Raw genomic sequence first — 17,210 nt, 5'->3', positions numbered from 1 at the left:
CAACCCCCCCCGGTTTCTGTAAGTACTTATCTCCTTAGGTCTCAAGGCTAAACTAAAATTTAGACCTTTAATACTTCATGTTGAGAAGAAAATTAAAGGACAGTGCTAATCCTTTCTACTAATTCAGTGTCTGAAGGACAAGGTTTACAAAATGATGTAAGTCAAAAGAAACAGCAAGCCCAGCAAAGCCCTGTGAGCACGTGCACACACAGGTTGCTTAGGTTTTTCCTTTAAAGTGCAGTAATTAGGCCTCATGGAGAAAGTAATAGCCGGACTTGATGATCTTGACGGTCTTTTCCAACCTAAATGATTCTATGATTCTATGTTAAGGCTACCAACCAAAGTTCTTCAGATCAATGATTATTTCTAACAGTCTAGAAAAAGAACCTTAGCTGCAATAGGTGTCTAGTTTACAATGGAACATGTCAGACATACTCAGAAGCCTCCCAAGTCCAGACAAACTCTCCAGAACAACAAAGGCAGAGCTGTTGACAGAGCCAGAAAAGACAAAAAGCAGGAGTTACCTCAGATTTGCACGTCATTTCCTTTGTGTTTCGGCCAGGCATCAACCTAATAGCTGAAGAGAGGCTTTCACTCCAGGAATTGTGCTTGCTCTGTGACAGGCCTGGCCCTGCTTTATTGTGGAGAATCTTCTTTTCAGAGGCTGTGGGCCAGAACAGAAAAAAAGCTTGTAACAGTTGAAGTTAAGCCTGTGGGAAGGTAGAGGGTTTGTATCCATGTTACACAAGACAACAACATGGCAGTGCCTCACTCCAGCTGGCTTGTCCTTCTATTTGTAAAAGGAGCATTGAATTAACATGTACTTCTCAAGTCTTTATTTAAAAGCCTCACAGAGGTCTGCCATAGACCAGTGTCATTATACAGACATGAAATTTGAATCCCTGCAGCACTACACACATTGGGGTGCCATTCTTCACCCAAATATCCTCCCTTTTAAATTCTCTGATGGGATACAATTGTCTAAGGAGATTTCTCTTTCTTGCAGTACAGCACAAGCTCTACAACATCACCAGATGATTACAGAAGGGCTTGGGCATGACACAAAGCAATTACAATCCTGGATAAGAGAAACTGAGAATCTGCTTTATCTATCAAGTGATATCCAGAGGAAGGGCATAACCAAGGAATCAGCAGCTTTCCATTAAGCACTACATTTACTGCAATGTCTTTGCTCACTACAATGAGTGTTCCATAAAAGAACAGAGACCTATCAAGTGTTGCCAAGCTTTTGTCATAATTTCTTCCCATAAAGGAGTGATCTCCATTATCTTCATGTCCCTTTCTTTGTCATTTCCTTTTACAGAAAGATCCATCTTGTAAGTGTCCTCCAGAGCCTGCCGCCTCTGAGAAATGAGCTGCTTCCAGATGATTTCTACTGTTCTCAGAATCTCCTGATGGACTAGGAAACAAAAGAAACTACAAATGAAGAATCATTTTCTGTGTAACAAGCCAAGCAAAAACATCTCATCTGGAACAGCACCAATCCAGAGTAACTGCTGGAGTCAGTGCAGTTACTCCATTTTGTCTACTACCTCCATAGGTTCTAAGGCAGACTAGATAGTTTAATACAGAAAACAGCAGGACATTTACTTTATTATATTTCAACTCCTTGAAAGAAACAAGTAGGAGTGACAGATGATTCTGTCTTGGAAAACCACCTCATCAGAATTTTGATGATCTTATTATCATATACAGAGTGCTAAAGCATCCTGTTGCCAACCATCATTAGAGAGAGTGGGGGAAGGTAACCAAGTCATGAAACGATTTGGCACAGCAACAGGATGCTGTACAAGGAAGTGCTGAGCTGTTTTGCTGTATTTCCCTGAAAATCAGACTTATTTGGTTTCAACATATCCAAGCCAATATACATATAAAGAGAGGACAAGTGAGGAGAAGGAAGCATCACTCTGATGTAGGGTACAGATGACACCCCCACAATGAATCCTGAGCAAAATTTTTTCTAGCGCTTCTCTTAAAAGATCAAAACAGACACAAGATCTGTATAGGTCTCGAAAAAAATAAATAGAGCTAAAATAGTATCTAGCTGGGCACTGATACTGGCCACAACATGGGGAAAAGATCTCCAAACTGTTATCCATTACTCCTGAGGATGTGGGGGGTGAATTTTGAATAAAAACGTATCATGCAAACAGAAGTCATTTTAGCACAACCTTCCTTTCTCTATGCTGTGCTTGCAGTGTTTATACACCAAAGAGGTAATTAAGTAGCACTTGCACAAGCTGCTCTGGTAACTGTTTAGGCCAGGAAATTTTCTGTTCTGTAAGCCCAAGGCAACATGTGCCATAAATTACCATCATCTGGAGTAGGCAGGCTGCCCTTTTCCTCTTCACTGGGTGCAAGGAAAATTTGGTGATGAGAAGCCAACTTTGGCTTTGCATCCACCCCAAAACCTTCTGGAGAGCTGTGACAAAAAAAAAAAAAAAAAAAAGAAAAAAAAAGGGCACATGAGGCACTCAGACTTGGAACAAACTAAGGACAGTGAAAAAGCTAAAGGTTTTTCTACACATCCCCTCCTACTCAATTAATTTAGTAGACCCGTATTCCCAGGCTCAAGGGCTTACACCGATCACATGATCCTGAAGAATTTACAGGGAGTGGGAACTAAACCACTGCTAATCTGGTTTTCGAAGTCAAAGCATTCATCAAGGTTGTAAGGATCACTCTGTTGTACATGCCTTACCCCTGCACTTCTTAGTGCAATTGTATCTACTATTCATCTCAATTAGCTAGAACACAGGGCTATACTGGTTTAGCCAGACTGCATCCCTCTGTCTTGCATCTCCCCTGAGCATCTTCTATGCCATCCCTTTGCTCTGAATTTCTTCGCTAGAGGTATCTTCCGTTATGTGGGAAACACTGTCTTGTCATATCCTACACCTGAACTGCTTACTTAGACTATGTTCTTTGCATCAACGATTGTTCATTCCATTTATAAAGCACTCAGCACAAAAAAGCTGCAGACTTTAGCACCATGAAGTTAGTGTCATGTAGACAGTTATTAATTGAGAACATCACCATAACCAAAAAGAGTTAGTGCCACTTTGGGGGAATGTGCAGGGTGTGTGTCAGATAATTTAGCAGTCAGGAGGTAAAAGACACCAGGAATTTCAGCACAGCAGTAATACTTACAATAAATGCAACAGGCTTAGTTAAGGCATCCAGACAACATACACTTGGTCACAGAAGTGCTGTCAATAATATATATATTATACATAGCCACTAATAACATACTCTGTTCTTTCAATTTTAAACAGGCACTATTGCATGGGAGTATCAAATTCTTGGGTATGGAAAGCTGCCATTTTTATTTCTGATTTTCTTTTAAATACCACAATTCTGATTCCCTGGATCTGTTATGTTTGGCTTTTTGATAACACCAACACTTCTGTAATTTTTTTTTTCTTTTAATGTTTATGTTCTTGCTACATACTTGCTTACCCCACCTCAACAGTTCTGGTCTAGAAATTATTATCTGACTGGAATAAGAACAATCAAGAAAAGACCTCAGGAAGTGCAGATCATTTCTGATGTGATACTGTATTAATAGATTCAATTCAGACCATCTAAGCAGCACAGAAGGTTTTCATTGAAACAACAAACTTCATTATAGTGAATAAAGCACTAGTCAATTAAAGCATTAGCCAATATTTGCTTCTTTTGACAAAACAGAGTTGTCCAAAATAACTCCCCAGCTTACATTTGCAAGAGTACCTCTGATGTATCACCTGTAAGAATAGCAAACAGAGTGGGTATGGATGTTCTAGCCTTATCCAAATCAATGACAAAACTCCCAGCTTCAATACAACTAGGACTTTGCAGCTCAGATCCAAGTAAGAATAACCCTAACAGAAAGGTTCACAAGATCCATGTACAGTTTTATATATGTTTTAAATGCACCCACAGATGAATAGATGCTGGATCAGAAAAACCATCTCCCTGAATTAGTCCATCTAGATGTCTCCAAGAACAGCCACCTGCATGCCTGTGGAGTGATTCTAGCCCACATCCCAGGAAGATTTCCAGATTCTCATTTTAACGATAGGCTTGTGAGCCAACTCCACTGAAATCAGTTCAAGCTTGTTAACTGCAGTTACTACTCCGAAGTGAGTAAGCTGCTGGAAATGCTGGATGAGTAAAACAGATACACACAGATGTTTTGCTTAATAAAGAGTAGCAATTAAAACTATGTGCAAATTTAAGGGTTCTGCTTAGACAAACATTGCAAGCTTGTCTTGGTGTCTGAAATGAAACACCCTTTTCAAAATGAAAAAAATGGAATTAAACATTACGGTACCATCCACTGTGCCTTGCTTATTATACCCACAAACACACATACTAGCCTGTCTCCGAGCAAGAGAGGTGGTAGGAAATTTTCTGCTTGCTAGTGTTTCAAGGAGAAAATAGCCTTCTGATTGAAGGACAGTTTCTCTCTGCCACTTTCTTGCTAAAAGACAAACCATTGCCTCCAGAATACTGAGCACATTAATAACCTTCTCCTCCAAATTAAATTATAAAAAATTACATCAAAATATTTCTGTTGCTGTTTTTCTTTTTTTAAGTGTATGCGGAAAATGATCATCTTTCCCCAAATGGCCTTACTCTGCCACTTCAGACACCAAATCAGAGCAGAAAGTTTGCCCTATTTAAAGCAGAATGGTACTTTAAGCCCCCAGAGCACTGAGCTCAATGGGTCAAATGCTTGCTAGGATACAGTACATATACTACATGCAAAGTCCTTAGTCTAGCTGAATCAAGCTCAATATCAGCTTCTAGACATTCCCCAAAATGATTATTGCCTAAGTTTTGTGAAATCTCCCCCTCTGCACCCTCTCCCATCAATAACAGCACAGAGATGTAAACAAACACTATACCGAGATGAACATTTGTACCTGCCCGAATTCAGCTGGCAAAGGCAGTACATTAGGCAGATGATGAAATTATTATTTGAGTTGTAAGTTGCAAAAATAACGTCCCACTGTTCCTGCAGGACATAGAGAGTATTCAGGACATTAAACTGTTCAGACAGCGATTGTTGTGGTCTGGATAGGCAGTATAGGATGGCTCTGTTTAGACAGCTGTACAGGGCACTGAGGAGAACTTCCTTCTGAGAAACGGAGCTTTCTAAAACCTGTGAAAACACAAAACAGCAGAGTACTTGACTTGCTCAAAGAACCCTCTCCACAAAGGATCCACAGCTCTCACTTCACTTAAGCTGTTGTAAACTTTTTCAGCACAATTCCCCTGATCTGCCTGTTAGATACAAATTGAATTTTCCTGTATTTCTGCTGAAGTCCCCAGAACTGTGGAGATTAACACATACATAGCCAACAGACAGCGGCTATCCCTTCTTTACACTGGACCATCTAGCTCTGATTGTCATTTAGAGCCATTATATGCTCATGCAAGAAAACAGGAATAATCACCAAATGGATCACAGCCATCTTCTTAAGAATCGTGGTATCACAACCTCAGTGTGAAACAGAGCACATTACATGTCGATAACAGTTGGAAAAAATGTCATGGGACTCACCACCATAATCTGTTTGGCAGTGAAGGTCAGGATTTGCTTGGGGTCAGCAGCAAACATTCTGCTGTTCAGTTTCTCAACCAGCTTCTGAGCACAATAAGGAATGTTCATCATGGATACAGGTGCAGTTGATTCTGAAGTGCCATGAGGATCACTGCTGCCTGCAGAGGATACAAAAGAATTGATTATTCCAAAACAAGCTGAAATGCAAAAAAAAAAAAGTGAGATGTGAGCTTACCAGAGCTGGAAGGAACAATCTCATGCCATAATGTCTCAGAGTTAGAACATATCTAAGAAAACTCTACATCTAGCAGAAATACCTTACTCAGACTGGAAATAATGGTTCCATCCTAAGGACAGAACCAACCTCACTAAAATAGCAACTGGTCCAACTAATGGCTCTGAAAGGACAACAGCAATGACTAAGTTAGCAGGGTTGTTCCCAGAAGCACTCAAGGATAAACCTAGATTTCTTTCTAAGTACTTCCTTTTTAATGTTTAGAATCTGTTCTCAAAAAGAAAGAAAAAAAAAAGTGAAGAGGCTCCCCAGAAAAAGGGCAAAACTACAGTAATTTATGCAAACTGGCCCACAGCAGGAGTGAATGGACAGTCCAGCCTGCTGAGCTAGACTGTCCTTCTAGCTACTGTTTCCAAACCTTTCTAGCAATTACAGCTACATGCTAAATACCAGCTAGCTAATGATCTGATTCTTGCCACTCACCTCTTGGTCTTGTTTTCCCCTCGCCTTGACTGGTAACATGGAAGACATCCATAGCAGACAGTAAAACTTTTGTCTGAAAATGTCTCTTCTGCTCACTGGTGGCATCGTCTGGAGAAGCCTATATAGTGACCGTGTACATATTAGTACAGCAGGAAAACAGCCAAGAAATCAGACTCAAATTCACTTTCAGCCTTTATTCAAAAACTATTGATTTTTCCTTTGGCAGATTATGCCTGTCAAACATTCAGATTCACTAAAAGTTTTGCTCAAAGTGAGTAGAAATTCCAAGAGACACTCAGTATGTGAGATAATTCAAAGTGCTCAACATTTCCCTTAAACACCTAGGCATCGTGTTAGGAAGAGAAAAACAGCACAGAAAGAGCAAGGACAACTACACCTCACTTGCAGCCTTGGTGTGGACATATGAAACAGCTGCTGCAAGCTGAGACGTTATCTGTGACAGCTAATCCACAGTAACACATCAATGCAGAAATCTGTTGTACTCTTCCATGCAAAGGCAACAAGGCACCTTTCACACAGGGTTCAGCAAGAGTGCATGTGTGGACAGTTACTGGGCAGCAGATGAGATGGCAGAACCTCATACCCTAGCTGGAAAACCAGGAAATCTTACATAGACCTACACTGCCTAGCTGATAGCCAGCACAGTTGCCCTCTGCACACCGAAGGTGCACAAAGGTGCGAAGGTTTTGCACAGGGACAGAACTTAGGTTCACAGGTGGTCCCCAAGAGATCTTGCCCTCAGGGAATTTTAGCTCCATTTAACAGGCTCAGGATTCAGATAATCCTCTACTTTAAACTGTACCAAGCCTTGAGATGTTATTGTATAGTTTTAGGGAACTGCTACTCCCCAAGACTATTTAACTCATGACAATTGCAATCAAGCTTATGTGCGTTACTAGTTGTATTACTAAGCTAAGTCTACATCAGAAGTCACATCTGGGACACCTGGACTATTGACAAATTGGAAACAAAGAATAAATTTTCCATTTTCCCTTTCTTCAGACTATTCTCTTTCCAGTGCTTTGAGTAGTTGAAATCCATAATCCAGACTCAGCTGTTACAGCTTGTATTAATCTGTCCTAAAAGTGGAGACAGTTGTTTTTTTGTTTGAGTACTGAAGAGAAACTGTTGTCTCAAATCAGTACACAGGAATGCTCCATGTGAAATCATCTTTTCTAAACAAATACAAGGGCTGTTCTAATGACAAACAGGTATTACTAAAGAAAAGAGAAACTTTTTCATGCCTTACTTCAATGTTAAATGTTGCCTGAGAAATGCCTTTGTTGTTGTCTAGTGGCAGCATTTGCTTAGTTCACGCGAATGCAGAGCAGGCAGAAAAGGCTTTCTTCCTTGCTGAAAAGGTAGGAATTCCATTCCACTAAGTAGGCTGTCCAGATCTGCCAGGAAGTAGTGCATGCTCTTTAAGAGCTGTGATCCCATCCTTATCCTAGACTGTTGACAATGCTAACTAAATACACCTCTCAATCACTGTTAGCACTTTTTTCAGTAGGCCACTAGCAGGATACCTCCTGTCCTTCCACCCCCAGTGCAAGGCAGAGCAGCAAAGCCTGATGACTACAAGAGAGACCTCAAGAAGCAGCTCAAGTGGATGTCCTTGTTTGTTTGCTGGGATGTTGAGAAGACTGTCCATCAGGAGGACTCGCACAAAATCCCACACTTGTTTCTTGGCAGGGTGTGGTAGGAGCGGGAGAGAGGAGGGATCAACACAGCCTTTCCCTTCAGCAATGGCTGGACCATCAGGAGACAAAAGGCCTTCAAAGCCTCCCTGTGGAAGCAAACAGCAATGCATTTTAATTTGTAATCTTCCCTTTAAATTTATTTTTCCTCCTAGCAAGCCATCTCTCATCTGAAGGGCTTATGCTGGCTCAGTTGCACATACCTTGGGTGGTCCAGAATAGAAAGCAACCATAGCCAAAGTTTTCAGGAAGTCAGGACAGTGCCATACAGGGTCCTGAGCATAACAGTGATAGATCAAGCACAGAAACTGGATAACATTCCCTGGATAGGCAATCTCCCAGGAGGCTTCTGCATCTGCAATAGGCTGAACACAGACAAATGTGCATCTAGTCAAGGCAGCATTCTCTCGCTCATATAAACTTATCTTTGCTCCTCTCTAGGTATTCCTAAACAACTAAGCAAACACAACATGGCCACAGAGAAGTCATGCAAGGCACAAGCAGCCAACTACCAGCTTGTATATTGAAGATATACCCAATCAGAAAGGTGGCATATCTTCATCAAGAACAAACAAAAGGGGTAACGCTGCAGGTAAGATCCATCTCTGTGTTCAGAAGTTCTTAAACGTGAGCCTGTCACATCATCTGCTATGTAACATAACCAAGCCAACAGCTGTTATGTGTTGACACCTTGAAGTCCCTGCTCGCTATTATGCTCAGTATTGCCTTGTGAGGGCAGAGGAAAGCTAGGGGTTACAGGTGAAGACTGCCATGACATCTGACACTCTCAGACAGTTTATTCTGTTATTCACACTGCACTGTCCTTGCAACAAAAATGCTTACCTTGTCCACAGTGACTCTAACCATTTCCAGTAGTAAAGCAGCTGCCTCTGCACACAACCCAATTTTGAGGACATTCTCTGTAAGGTGGTGCTGCAAGATCCACTGCAACATAGACTCAAGATCTTTCTACAACAGGAGGAGACACATTTCACATCACATTATTGATGATATACCAAGAACAACGCCTGCTCTCTCTACATCAGAAAAAAAACCCAAAACATATAAACCTCCAGCAGTTGCTCCCTATCCTATTAAACATGTTTCCCCAGGATAGCACTAATGGATGTTCCTCTTCTGAAAGTTATCCTTGGCACTGTCAAGGCAAAAATGTCCTATGGCTTCTCAGGACAGTGGGAGAAAGTACCCAAATCCACTAATTCTGAGACTGTAATGAGTCATGACAATGTAAGGACAGGGAAGCTAATCTGACTTACCTTCTAAAGTGCAGTAGTTATATGGCATTTAACACCAGCATGAACAACTTTATTGCGAACAAAAATTTCCTTAAATTAAAGTCAACTTACTTTATTTTTAAAGTATGAAAGACTAATTTTAGCTATCACTAACACCAAGTAGGGTTAACTTGCCTGACAAACCTCTCACAGAAAAGGCCGCAAAATGCCAAAGTAGTAAAGCAATAGCAGCTTTGTGCTTGTTTGCTATTTTTTTTTCATACCTTGGCTACTTCAGGTGGTTCAGACTGTGGAGTTGCCAGAAGCAGCCCTGCCACAAGCAAGTAGACCTCAGGGACGTGGACATGATCAGTCAAACATCTTTGCAACACAGAAAACCCAAAAATCAAGAAGGAACCATTGTCAGGCACTGGAGGATGAGTTTTTAAATTATCTTTAAAGGGAAAGAAAAGAAAAACATTCTGAGGAAGTGTAAAAATGAATGCCATATCAGAGGAAGGATTACTGACCCAACCTTACTGTCACTTGTCTGTATCCCAGGCCACTCACTACTCTGCTAGTCTGCAATATCAACAGTTCACAAAATTTCTTCAGACTAACAAATAAAAATTTTTCCCACTATCACTTTTGTTATAGGAGATTGTCCCTGACTTATTCTTCCTTTCTCTTCCCTTTCTCAGAACCACAGGTCTAGTTATCAAAAAGCAAGCTGAACAGATCTTAAAGAAACAAAAGGTTTCAGGGTACAAGCTGACATCTGAACACCTCACAGGTTTATTAACTAGCCTGTTTTTAAGCAAGACAAAAAGGCCTGTCTCCCTGCAACTGCTAATCAGAAATGCCAACTATCATGCAAGGGAGAAACAATGCTTTCCACTCTTCAGCACAGAAAAGCTGAAGTACTAGGACAAGCTTGCCCTAGCAAGTAATATCAACTCTTGGTCTACTGAGATCAGTGGGAATTCTCCTATTACCTACTTCAGTGATCTCCTATCCCTGCGCTGGATCGAGGGATTGTTTTGGGAGCATTAAACCAACACGTACCCATTAGAATACCCAAGCCCACAGAGCTGTTTTCCAGCCAGCGCCCAGCCACTATCCCCTCCTTGAATTTGTTCAGAAGCAAACGATTGTGGAGGAAGCACATAAGTAGCTTGAGTCCTAGCACAACCGTGCTAGAGTGCAGGTAGCTCTGTGTGAACAGCAGAAACCAGTCTGGCCCCAGGGCAAAAAATGTCTCTTCTTGTTCCCTAGGACAAATAGGGAAATGAAAGCACATGAAAGGAGACATGGTGAAAGACAGAAAGGAGATTTTTTTTTTTTTTTAAATTATCTTTAAGTGTTTTAGAAGCTCAAGTTTCTCTAGAAAAAAATCTGATTAAAGGTTTGCCACAACACAGAATTACAAAGATTTAACAGAATAATCCACACAGTTCAAGCCACTTAATTCCCATTAGATCCAACCTTATATTACCATCAGACAAAAAAGCTTGTTAACATGAAGCTCCTTCTGAGAGCATGCATCAATAAGAGGTAAACTACATCACCGACTAGATCTTTCAACCTTTGAAATTCAAAATTCCAGTTTAAATTTTGAAATCCAAGTTATGTTATCTAATAGAAACACAGTTACAGCAGCCAGCACTATGAACTCTACCTTTCAGTTATACAAGGTAGAACTATAGTAACTGCATGTTCATGGTTACGATAGAGGGGTGGAAGTAATGACTGAACTGCTTTTCAAAGACAGCTGGGATTTCTGCAACCCTTGCAAGGCAGAAGAAACACCAATATCCAAGTTCCTCCTTTGAGACATTTCCTGAAAACATTAAACTTTTTTCAAAATGGGGATCAGATGTGTGATCTGATCACACATCTGTGTGAATGCCAGATAAATCACTGAATAAACAAAAGAAGCCTCTGAATCCAGTCTGCTCTTACTTACTATTTTGTTGAGACTCAAATATTATCAGTGGGTTTAGTTCTAGTCAAACACCAGGTAAAGAGGAAATCTAGAAGACAGAGACACTTACCCACACCTTCCTAAATTGTTTCTACTTACTCAGAGGACAGATGAAGTTTGTCTGAGTGCATTACTTCTAACAGCATCTTCAGTAACTGATTTCGAAGCCAGATTGTCTTTCCAGATGTTTGGCTTAAGGCTACAAATATCAGAAAGTAATAAAGAGTAATGAAGAGACAAAACACATGTTCCATTGCTTTGATGAACAACCTTGTTTGCACCAGGTTAGTCCAATGAAAGTACTTATATCAGTCTTTTGTAGAGTAAAAAGATGTGGACATCAGATTTTAGACATAAGAATTCCTGCTAACATCAGAAACAACCAGTGCTTACATTGTCAAAGTCCTGTCTTTAGAGTTACTTAAAACTCATCCAGGCTACATGTTGAATAATAATCCACAGGAAGAAATCTCAGGTTAACTAGAGAGGAAAATGTAAACGGGCAATCTGACTTGTAGCTGTGATGTCTATATATGTAAACGACAGTTATTAAAGACTCCTCAATATAATATATTGTTTAGAGGTGCAATAACCAATATAGTCTCAACTGAAAGACCACAATGAAAGCGCCAGCTGACTGGAAGTTCCTGTACACAGAGTTGACAAATACACAGATACTTTAGAAGGTGCAGAGCTACATGTTATTATTTGCTACAACTGTAAGTATAGCAAAGCGTACACAGAAAATCCATGACCCCAAGTGAAATTTTATTCCTTGTAACAGTCCAATACATTAGTTTTGTGGCAATTTCAATTTAATGGCCTTCATCTCGGTATATATCTGTGAAATCCAATATTGTGTAGGCTCTGGACAATGCAGCCAAAGTACTGCTGGCTTATTAGCAGAGAGAGGACAAAAGGGGAACTCTATTAGCAGGAGGAGGATCTTGTTGTAGGTCAGGCCTTCCTGGATATATACACAGTGACTGTCACTTCACTATTCTTCACATCATGCCTTTGCAGCAATGTAGGTTTTCCCCACAATCTCATGTCAACTCAATGCAGCCTGTCCCTTTCCAAATGAAGTAATGTGAATAGTGTCTCTTCCTGCCACTGGAGGCAGAAGCACTATGTTGCATTTAGGGTTCATCATGCCCTGGGGAAGAAGGGAAGTACTTCAGCTATCTACATACACATACACCAAAGGTAACTCCTCACCTCCGTCGGGCATCTCAGTCACATCATCCAGGCAAATCTGATTTTCATCCACAGAAGAAGGTTTCAAAGTGTAAACAAGGAACAATCCAATCCTTGCAGAGAAAGGGGGAACCAGTGTTTGTCAGCAGAAAAAACAGACATTCACTTAATTACCTTGAGATTACATACAAATCTCAATACTCATTAATGATGACTCTTAACGACAACCATTGGAAATTCTAATGGCTGCAGAAATAGGGTTGAAATAGGAATGCAGAAGTTCATAAACTAGGAAGCAAATAAAAAGGACATATACAAATGCAAGCGATATCTATTCTACTATGGAAACATTTTTCTCTTTATCTCTTGATTTTAAAGGTCTTTCACCAGAAGAAAAGCAATGCTGAATTAAGCACTCTGTTCATACCAAAGTTTCTGAACTCCCTGTGGCATTCAGATATCACTGTTATCACCACTTGGTTCCCAAGCATATAGAGGAGAGCAGAGAAACCTCTATAGCTACTCAGGGAGGAGGAGTGGCAATCTCTTTTCACCTGTAGTTTGCTTTAACACATTACCTGCTGCTAAGGATAAGTAGATTAATGTGGCACACACACTTAGTGGAAGTGCATAACCTCCTCCTGTCCACAAGAAGGGCATTTCTTAAGGGACAGAACACCACTTGTTCTGCAGGAACGGTCCACACAGCAATTCCCATTAGATGCGTAAAAAGCCTGTGACCAGCAGAAACCCCAGCACCTTTCAGTGCTGCTGAGAGCCTGCTATAGTCTGCTCTCCTGGAACTGGAAGTATAGGGACTGTCTTTATCTACTCACTCAGCACTCATCGGCCTGACAACCAAATTCCCATGGAAAAACAAATAATGGTATTTTAAGAAAAATGCTCTCCAGACTCCTTGCCACATGGCAAATTTGATATACTAAATCCACTACTCACACCTGTATGAAAAAAGAATAGGCTAACTCATACAAGCCCACCCAGGGTAGGAACATATATACAGGTAACAGCACAAAATGGATGGCAAGCATAAGTTCACATACTAGCTTACTCCACAGTAACTACTTGAGGTGCTCATACTCTTCGACAGAGCTAAAGGCTGACTGCAGAGACCACAGATTCAACATGCAACTCTGTTTCTATTTTTTATTTGGACAAATAGCTTTAAAAACAGAGTTGTTATCCGTGCCATGCCTCTCCCTGGAGTTAGGTGGCTGTAGACAGCACTCTCTGGGCCTTCCTCAGTTCACAGGCTACAAGCAGATGCAATTAGGCTGGGAATATAAAATGGAGCAGTATTTACATTCTGTGGAAAGCAAACAAGTATTTAAATTCTTTGCTTCATGAAATCCTGACTAACATGTTAGCTGATTGAAATTCAAGAACAAAAAGGATAGCTACTGGGATATAAGCCAACAGGATTAGGTACGTAGTTGACTAGGGCCAAGCTGCAATACTAATAGCAATTGCAGTACTTTAGGGCCAGGCTTTAATGAAACCAAATACTAAGTATAGAGTTTGAGTAGTCCCAGTCATAGCAGCAGAACTGTTTGTGCTATCATTGTAAGGGTCATCACCCAACCCATCCTCACATAAATATAAGGTTGGACTGAACTCTGTTTTGAAGGCATGAAAGAGTTTTTCATCAGTGGAAAACCTGCAATTGCCAAAGATCTGGGGGCTCCTACCAAAGATGAGGTGAGGGAAGTTCTACTATAGAGCTCTCTCCAACACTGGCAGGAATACGTATAGTTCATCTACAGACTGACAAAAAGCTAACTTGAAGGTTACCTGAGAACATCCCTTGTGTTAAAGTATCCTTGCAACAGATGGGAGAGAATAGTGCAGGCTACAGTGATCCTGGAGTTACTGATTTCAGGATCATTGAAGAGGAAAATGAGCTTGGGCACCATTTGCACCTGGTAGGCAACTGCAGCATTCTGACATCCATCTCTGTAAAAAAAGCACAGGGACGATTAAAAGCTTTTACTGGAAAGAACCAAATTTGATGGGTTTCAGCTAAAAGGATTCTCAGGTTGCACTGATACTTTGCACCTTTGGCTTCTAATGTTGCCTTGGCAACATTTCAAACACTGTCAGACAAATTGAATATATGTCAGCAATGGAGATCTGAAGACTTCTTTGTGTGTTCTCTACCCTTCCCATCTGCCCCCTCCCCTGGAAACTGCTGCATTTCAACGAGTTCAAAGAAAACACTATTGAATTTTCAAGGAGTGAGCTGGTGGTAATAAATGCTCTTCTTGTAAAACTCAGCAAGGGACACCAGACAGCTCTTCATAGAGATTTCTGGTACCAAAAAGAAGGAATCTAGCATCCTGGTCTACTCAGCCCCTCTGCCAAACTGTATCTCCTCAGATACTTTTAACTATAGTACAGCCAATTAAGAAAGTATATTGTTATAGAAAAGTCATCCTGGGTTGTGTTTTGGTTTGAAATACAACTTCACTTATTTTTTTATTATTTCATAATTTCCCCTCCTCAGCAGGCATTTAAAATTTCATTGTACAGCAGTGGTTCCACGTGAACCAGGCTGCCAGATAGCTTTTCCCAGTTTGGCCCCACAGTCATCTCAGGGGCTGATCAAATCACTAACTCCAGCCTTGAAAGAATCATAGGAATGATTCACTCCTAGACCCCACTGATTCCAACTAGGAAAGGCCCCTTCATATCCACCTCAAGGTTCCAGCTTCAGGTTACAGATGAGCTTATCCCACATGTTTCCAATTCAAACACTAGCTTGAATACCTGGAGGACTGAAAGATCTCCACAAGATGTGAAAAAAGAGCAAGATCAAGATTTTCTGGTGCTTTCATCCAAAGCTGAAAGACAAAGGAAAACAGAAGTTTTGGTGGTCTGCTAAGCTGAGGGGACAGTAATCTGTGGCAGAGAAACAATTGCAAGTAGTTCAGGGAGGATAATGTCATAAACTCTCAGTCCTTCCTGCAAAGACAGCCTGCAGGCACTGGGATACCCCTGCTGGTGTGAGGAGTTGCTGCTCCTGAGCAAGCCCTGAGGAGCAGACTCCCAGGATCTGCAGGAACACCCCAGAAACTGCACCGGGGCACAATGGGGAGCCATGGTGACACGGAGCGAGCCATAGTGAGGACCTGCTGTTCCAGGACCACCTCCCCAGGTGAGCCACAGTGTGGAAGAATCACCACACCCCACCCCGAATATTGGATCCAGGAGGTGCTATGAACAAGCCAAATCTCATACTATATAGCCACCTTTAACACAGCCAAATCCACAAAATTACATCAACTGTTTTACCTCGAAGTTGCAGAGGACATACTGGAATGCACTACAATTCTTGATGACTGAAGACTCAAAGCCAAGTTCAGCTGTGCCCACTAGGGAGAATATTAACTGTAAAATCCTGTTGTTTAACAGCTGTGTTTTCCTCTTCAATAAATAGGTCAGTAACTGAAAAAAAAGATAAAATAAGTATCTGCTGAGTATAAATCTGTATTTATAAACTAATGTATAACATTATTTTTTAATTCGAAACAAATGCACAGTTTACTTGGCTGCAGTAGTCATGCACGCATACATCTTATACAAGCATCATGAAGAAAGTGAAGATTTCAGTCCAGGCATAAAATTTTGTGCAATAAGTGAAAGGATATGTTTTTGAAGGAGTTTGAGAACCCTGTGGCATTGAACAGGAGCAAAACACATGCCATATTGTGTTGAACGGAATTTACAAAGAGCAACATACAAATATAATTGTTAATAACCACAGTACGTTTTCTACACTGTTCTTCATGGATGTATTCTTAGCTCCTTGCAAATGGTGTTAGTTTAAAAAAATTATTAATGTTGACCTCTTCAAATGAAAGACATTTGTGTGAAACATTGCCAGTTTCTCAACTGAGTCTATCTTTCCTTATTCAGTGAATTCCTGATAGAGTAAGAAGATTGTTCAGAAAGCCACTACATTTTGACTAGGTTGGGAGGAATAGACACTCATTTGAAAATACATAAAGACACATTTTTATTAGTCAGCTGTTTAAAGAAAAAAAGGTTCAGACATCCAAACAAAGAGCAAAACCACTCCATTGTAACATGATGATCAGTCACGTGGGAAGAACACTATGTAGCACAAAGTCAAAAGGAACAGTTTGTACACAATCTGAAGGCTGGCATTCACCTACAAGAAACGATTGGGCAAGCAATATCTTAATATGATAAATATGAATTAAGATCTATTTGTGAACATTTCAAAAATGGAGAAAATGGAAAATTTATAATAGATCATACATGAAGCCCTGTTAGGTGTCTTGTTTGGAAACATCTCTGTTAAAGAGTTTTCTCTATTCCGTAAGACTCTGCTTAGCCTAAGCAGCGTAAAGTAAACAAAACTAAAATTGAAACTTCACACTTGAGCCTTAACTCATCCAATATTTTATACATAGTGCTTAAAATCTGCCCTGCTTCTCCCAAAGCCTGAGACAGCCAAACTCTTCAGTCTGCACAGCTTTCAGGTTTGAAAGATGTATTTAGGGCAGATCTAGGCAATATAGTTTGAAATCCAGACAGCATTTATTTATATCACTATAATTTCTAATACACAGTGAAGACTGGGTCATAGGAACTCATTGTCAGCCCTACACCGTGCAGTCTGTAAAGAGAAATCTTAGCCTGAATGAGCCATGGGGAGGAAGCAGACCTGCCTAAGAAGTGGTGTCTTGTGGGAGGGATGGAGTGTGTTGGTAAAAGGTGAAAGATGTATCATTCAAATCTTCTG

At 40.6% G+C, this 17,210-nt stretch overlaps 1 protein-coding gene across 1 annotated transcript in view; it reads right to left on the bottom strand.

Annotated features, from left to right (window-relative positions):
• Positions 1 to 17,210, bottom strand: part of WDFY4 (WDFY family member 4) — a 153,321-nt gene that overhangs the window by 82,726 nt on the left and 53,385 nt on the right. The window contains exons 25-40 of the mRNA XM_035897359.1: positions 15,734 to 15,886; positions 15,209 to 15,282; positions 14,234 to 14,395; positions 12,446 to 12,537; positions 11,327 to 11,426; positions 10,309 to 10,514; positions 9,528 to 9,697; positions 8,852 to 8,977; positions 8,212 to 8,373; positions 7,900 to 8,097; positions 6,291 to 6,408; positions 5,573 to 5,730; positions 4,932 to 5,170; positions 2,334 to 2,443; positions 1,229 to 1,420; positions 525 to 664 (exon numbers count right to left, since the gene is read on the bottom strand). Coding sequence (XP_035753252.1) covers positions 525 to 664; positions 1,229 to 1,420; positions 2,334 to 2,443; positions 4,932 to 5,170; positions 5,573 to 5,730; positions 6,291 to 6,408; positions 7,900 to 8,097; positions 8,212 to 8,373; positions 8,852 to 8,977; positions 9,528 to 9,697; positions 10,309 to 10,514; positions 11,327 to 11,426; positions 12,446 to 12,537; positions 14,234 to 14,395; positions 15,209 to 15,282; positions 15,734 to 15,886 — 2,400 coding nt within the window. The remainder of the gene's footprint in view (positions 1 to 524; positions 665 to 1,228; positions 1,421 to 2,333; positions 2,444 to 4,931; positions 5,171 to 5,572; positions 5,731 to 6,290; positions 6,409 to 7,899; positions 8,098 to 8,211; positions 8,374 to 8,851; positions 8,978 to 9,527; positions 9,698 to 10,308; positions 10,515 to 11,326; positions 11,427 to 12,445; positions 12,538 to 14,233; positions 14,396 to 15,208; positions 15,283 to 15,733; positions 15,887 to 17,210) is intronic.

Source organism: Egretta garzetta, unplaced genomic scaffold (genome assembly GCF_000687185.1).
Source record: "Egretta garzetta isolate BGI_Z169 unplaced genomic scaffold, ASM68718v1 scaffold56, whole genome shotgun sequence".
Classification (NCBI taxonomy): domain Eukaryota; kingdom Metazoa; phylum Chordata; class Aves; order Pelecaniformes; family Ardeidae; genus Egretta; species Egretta garzetta.
This window is presented reverse-complemented; position numbering and strand designations above follow the sequence as displayed.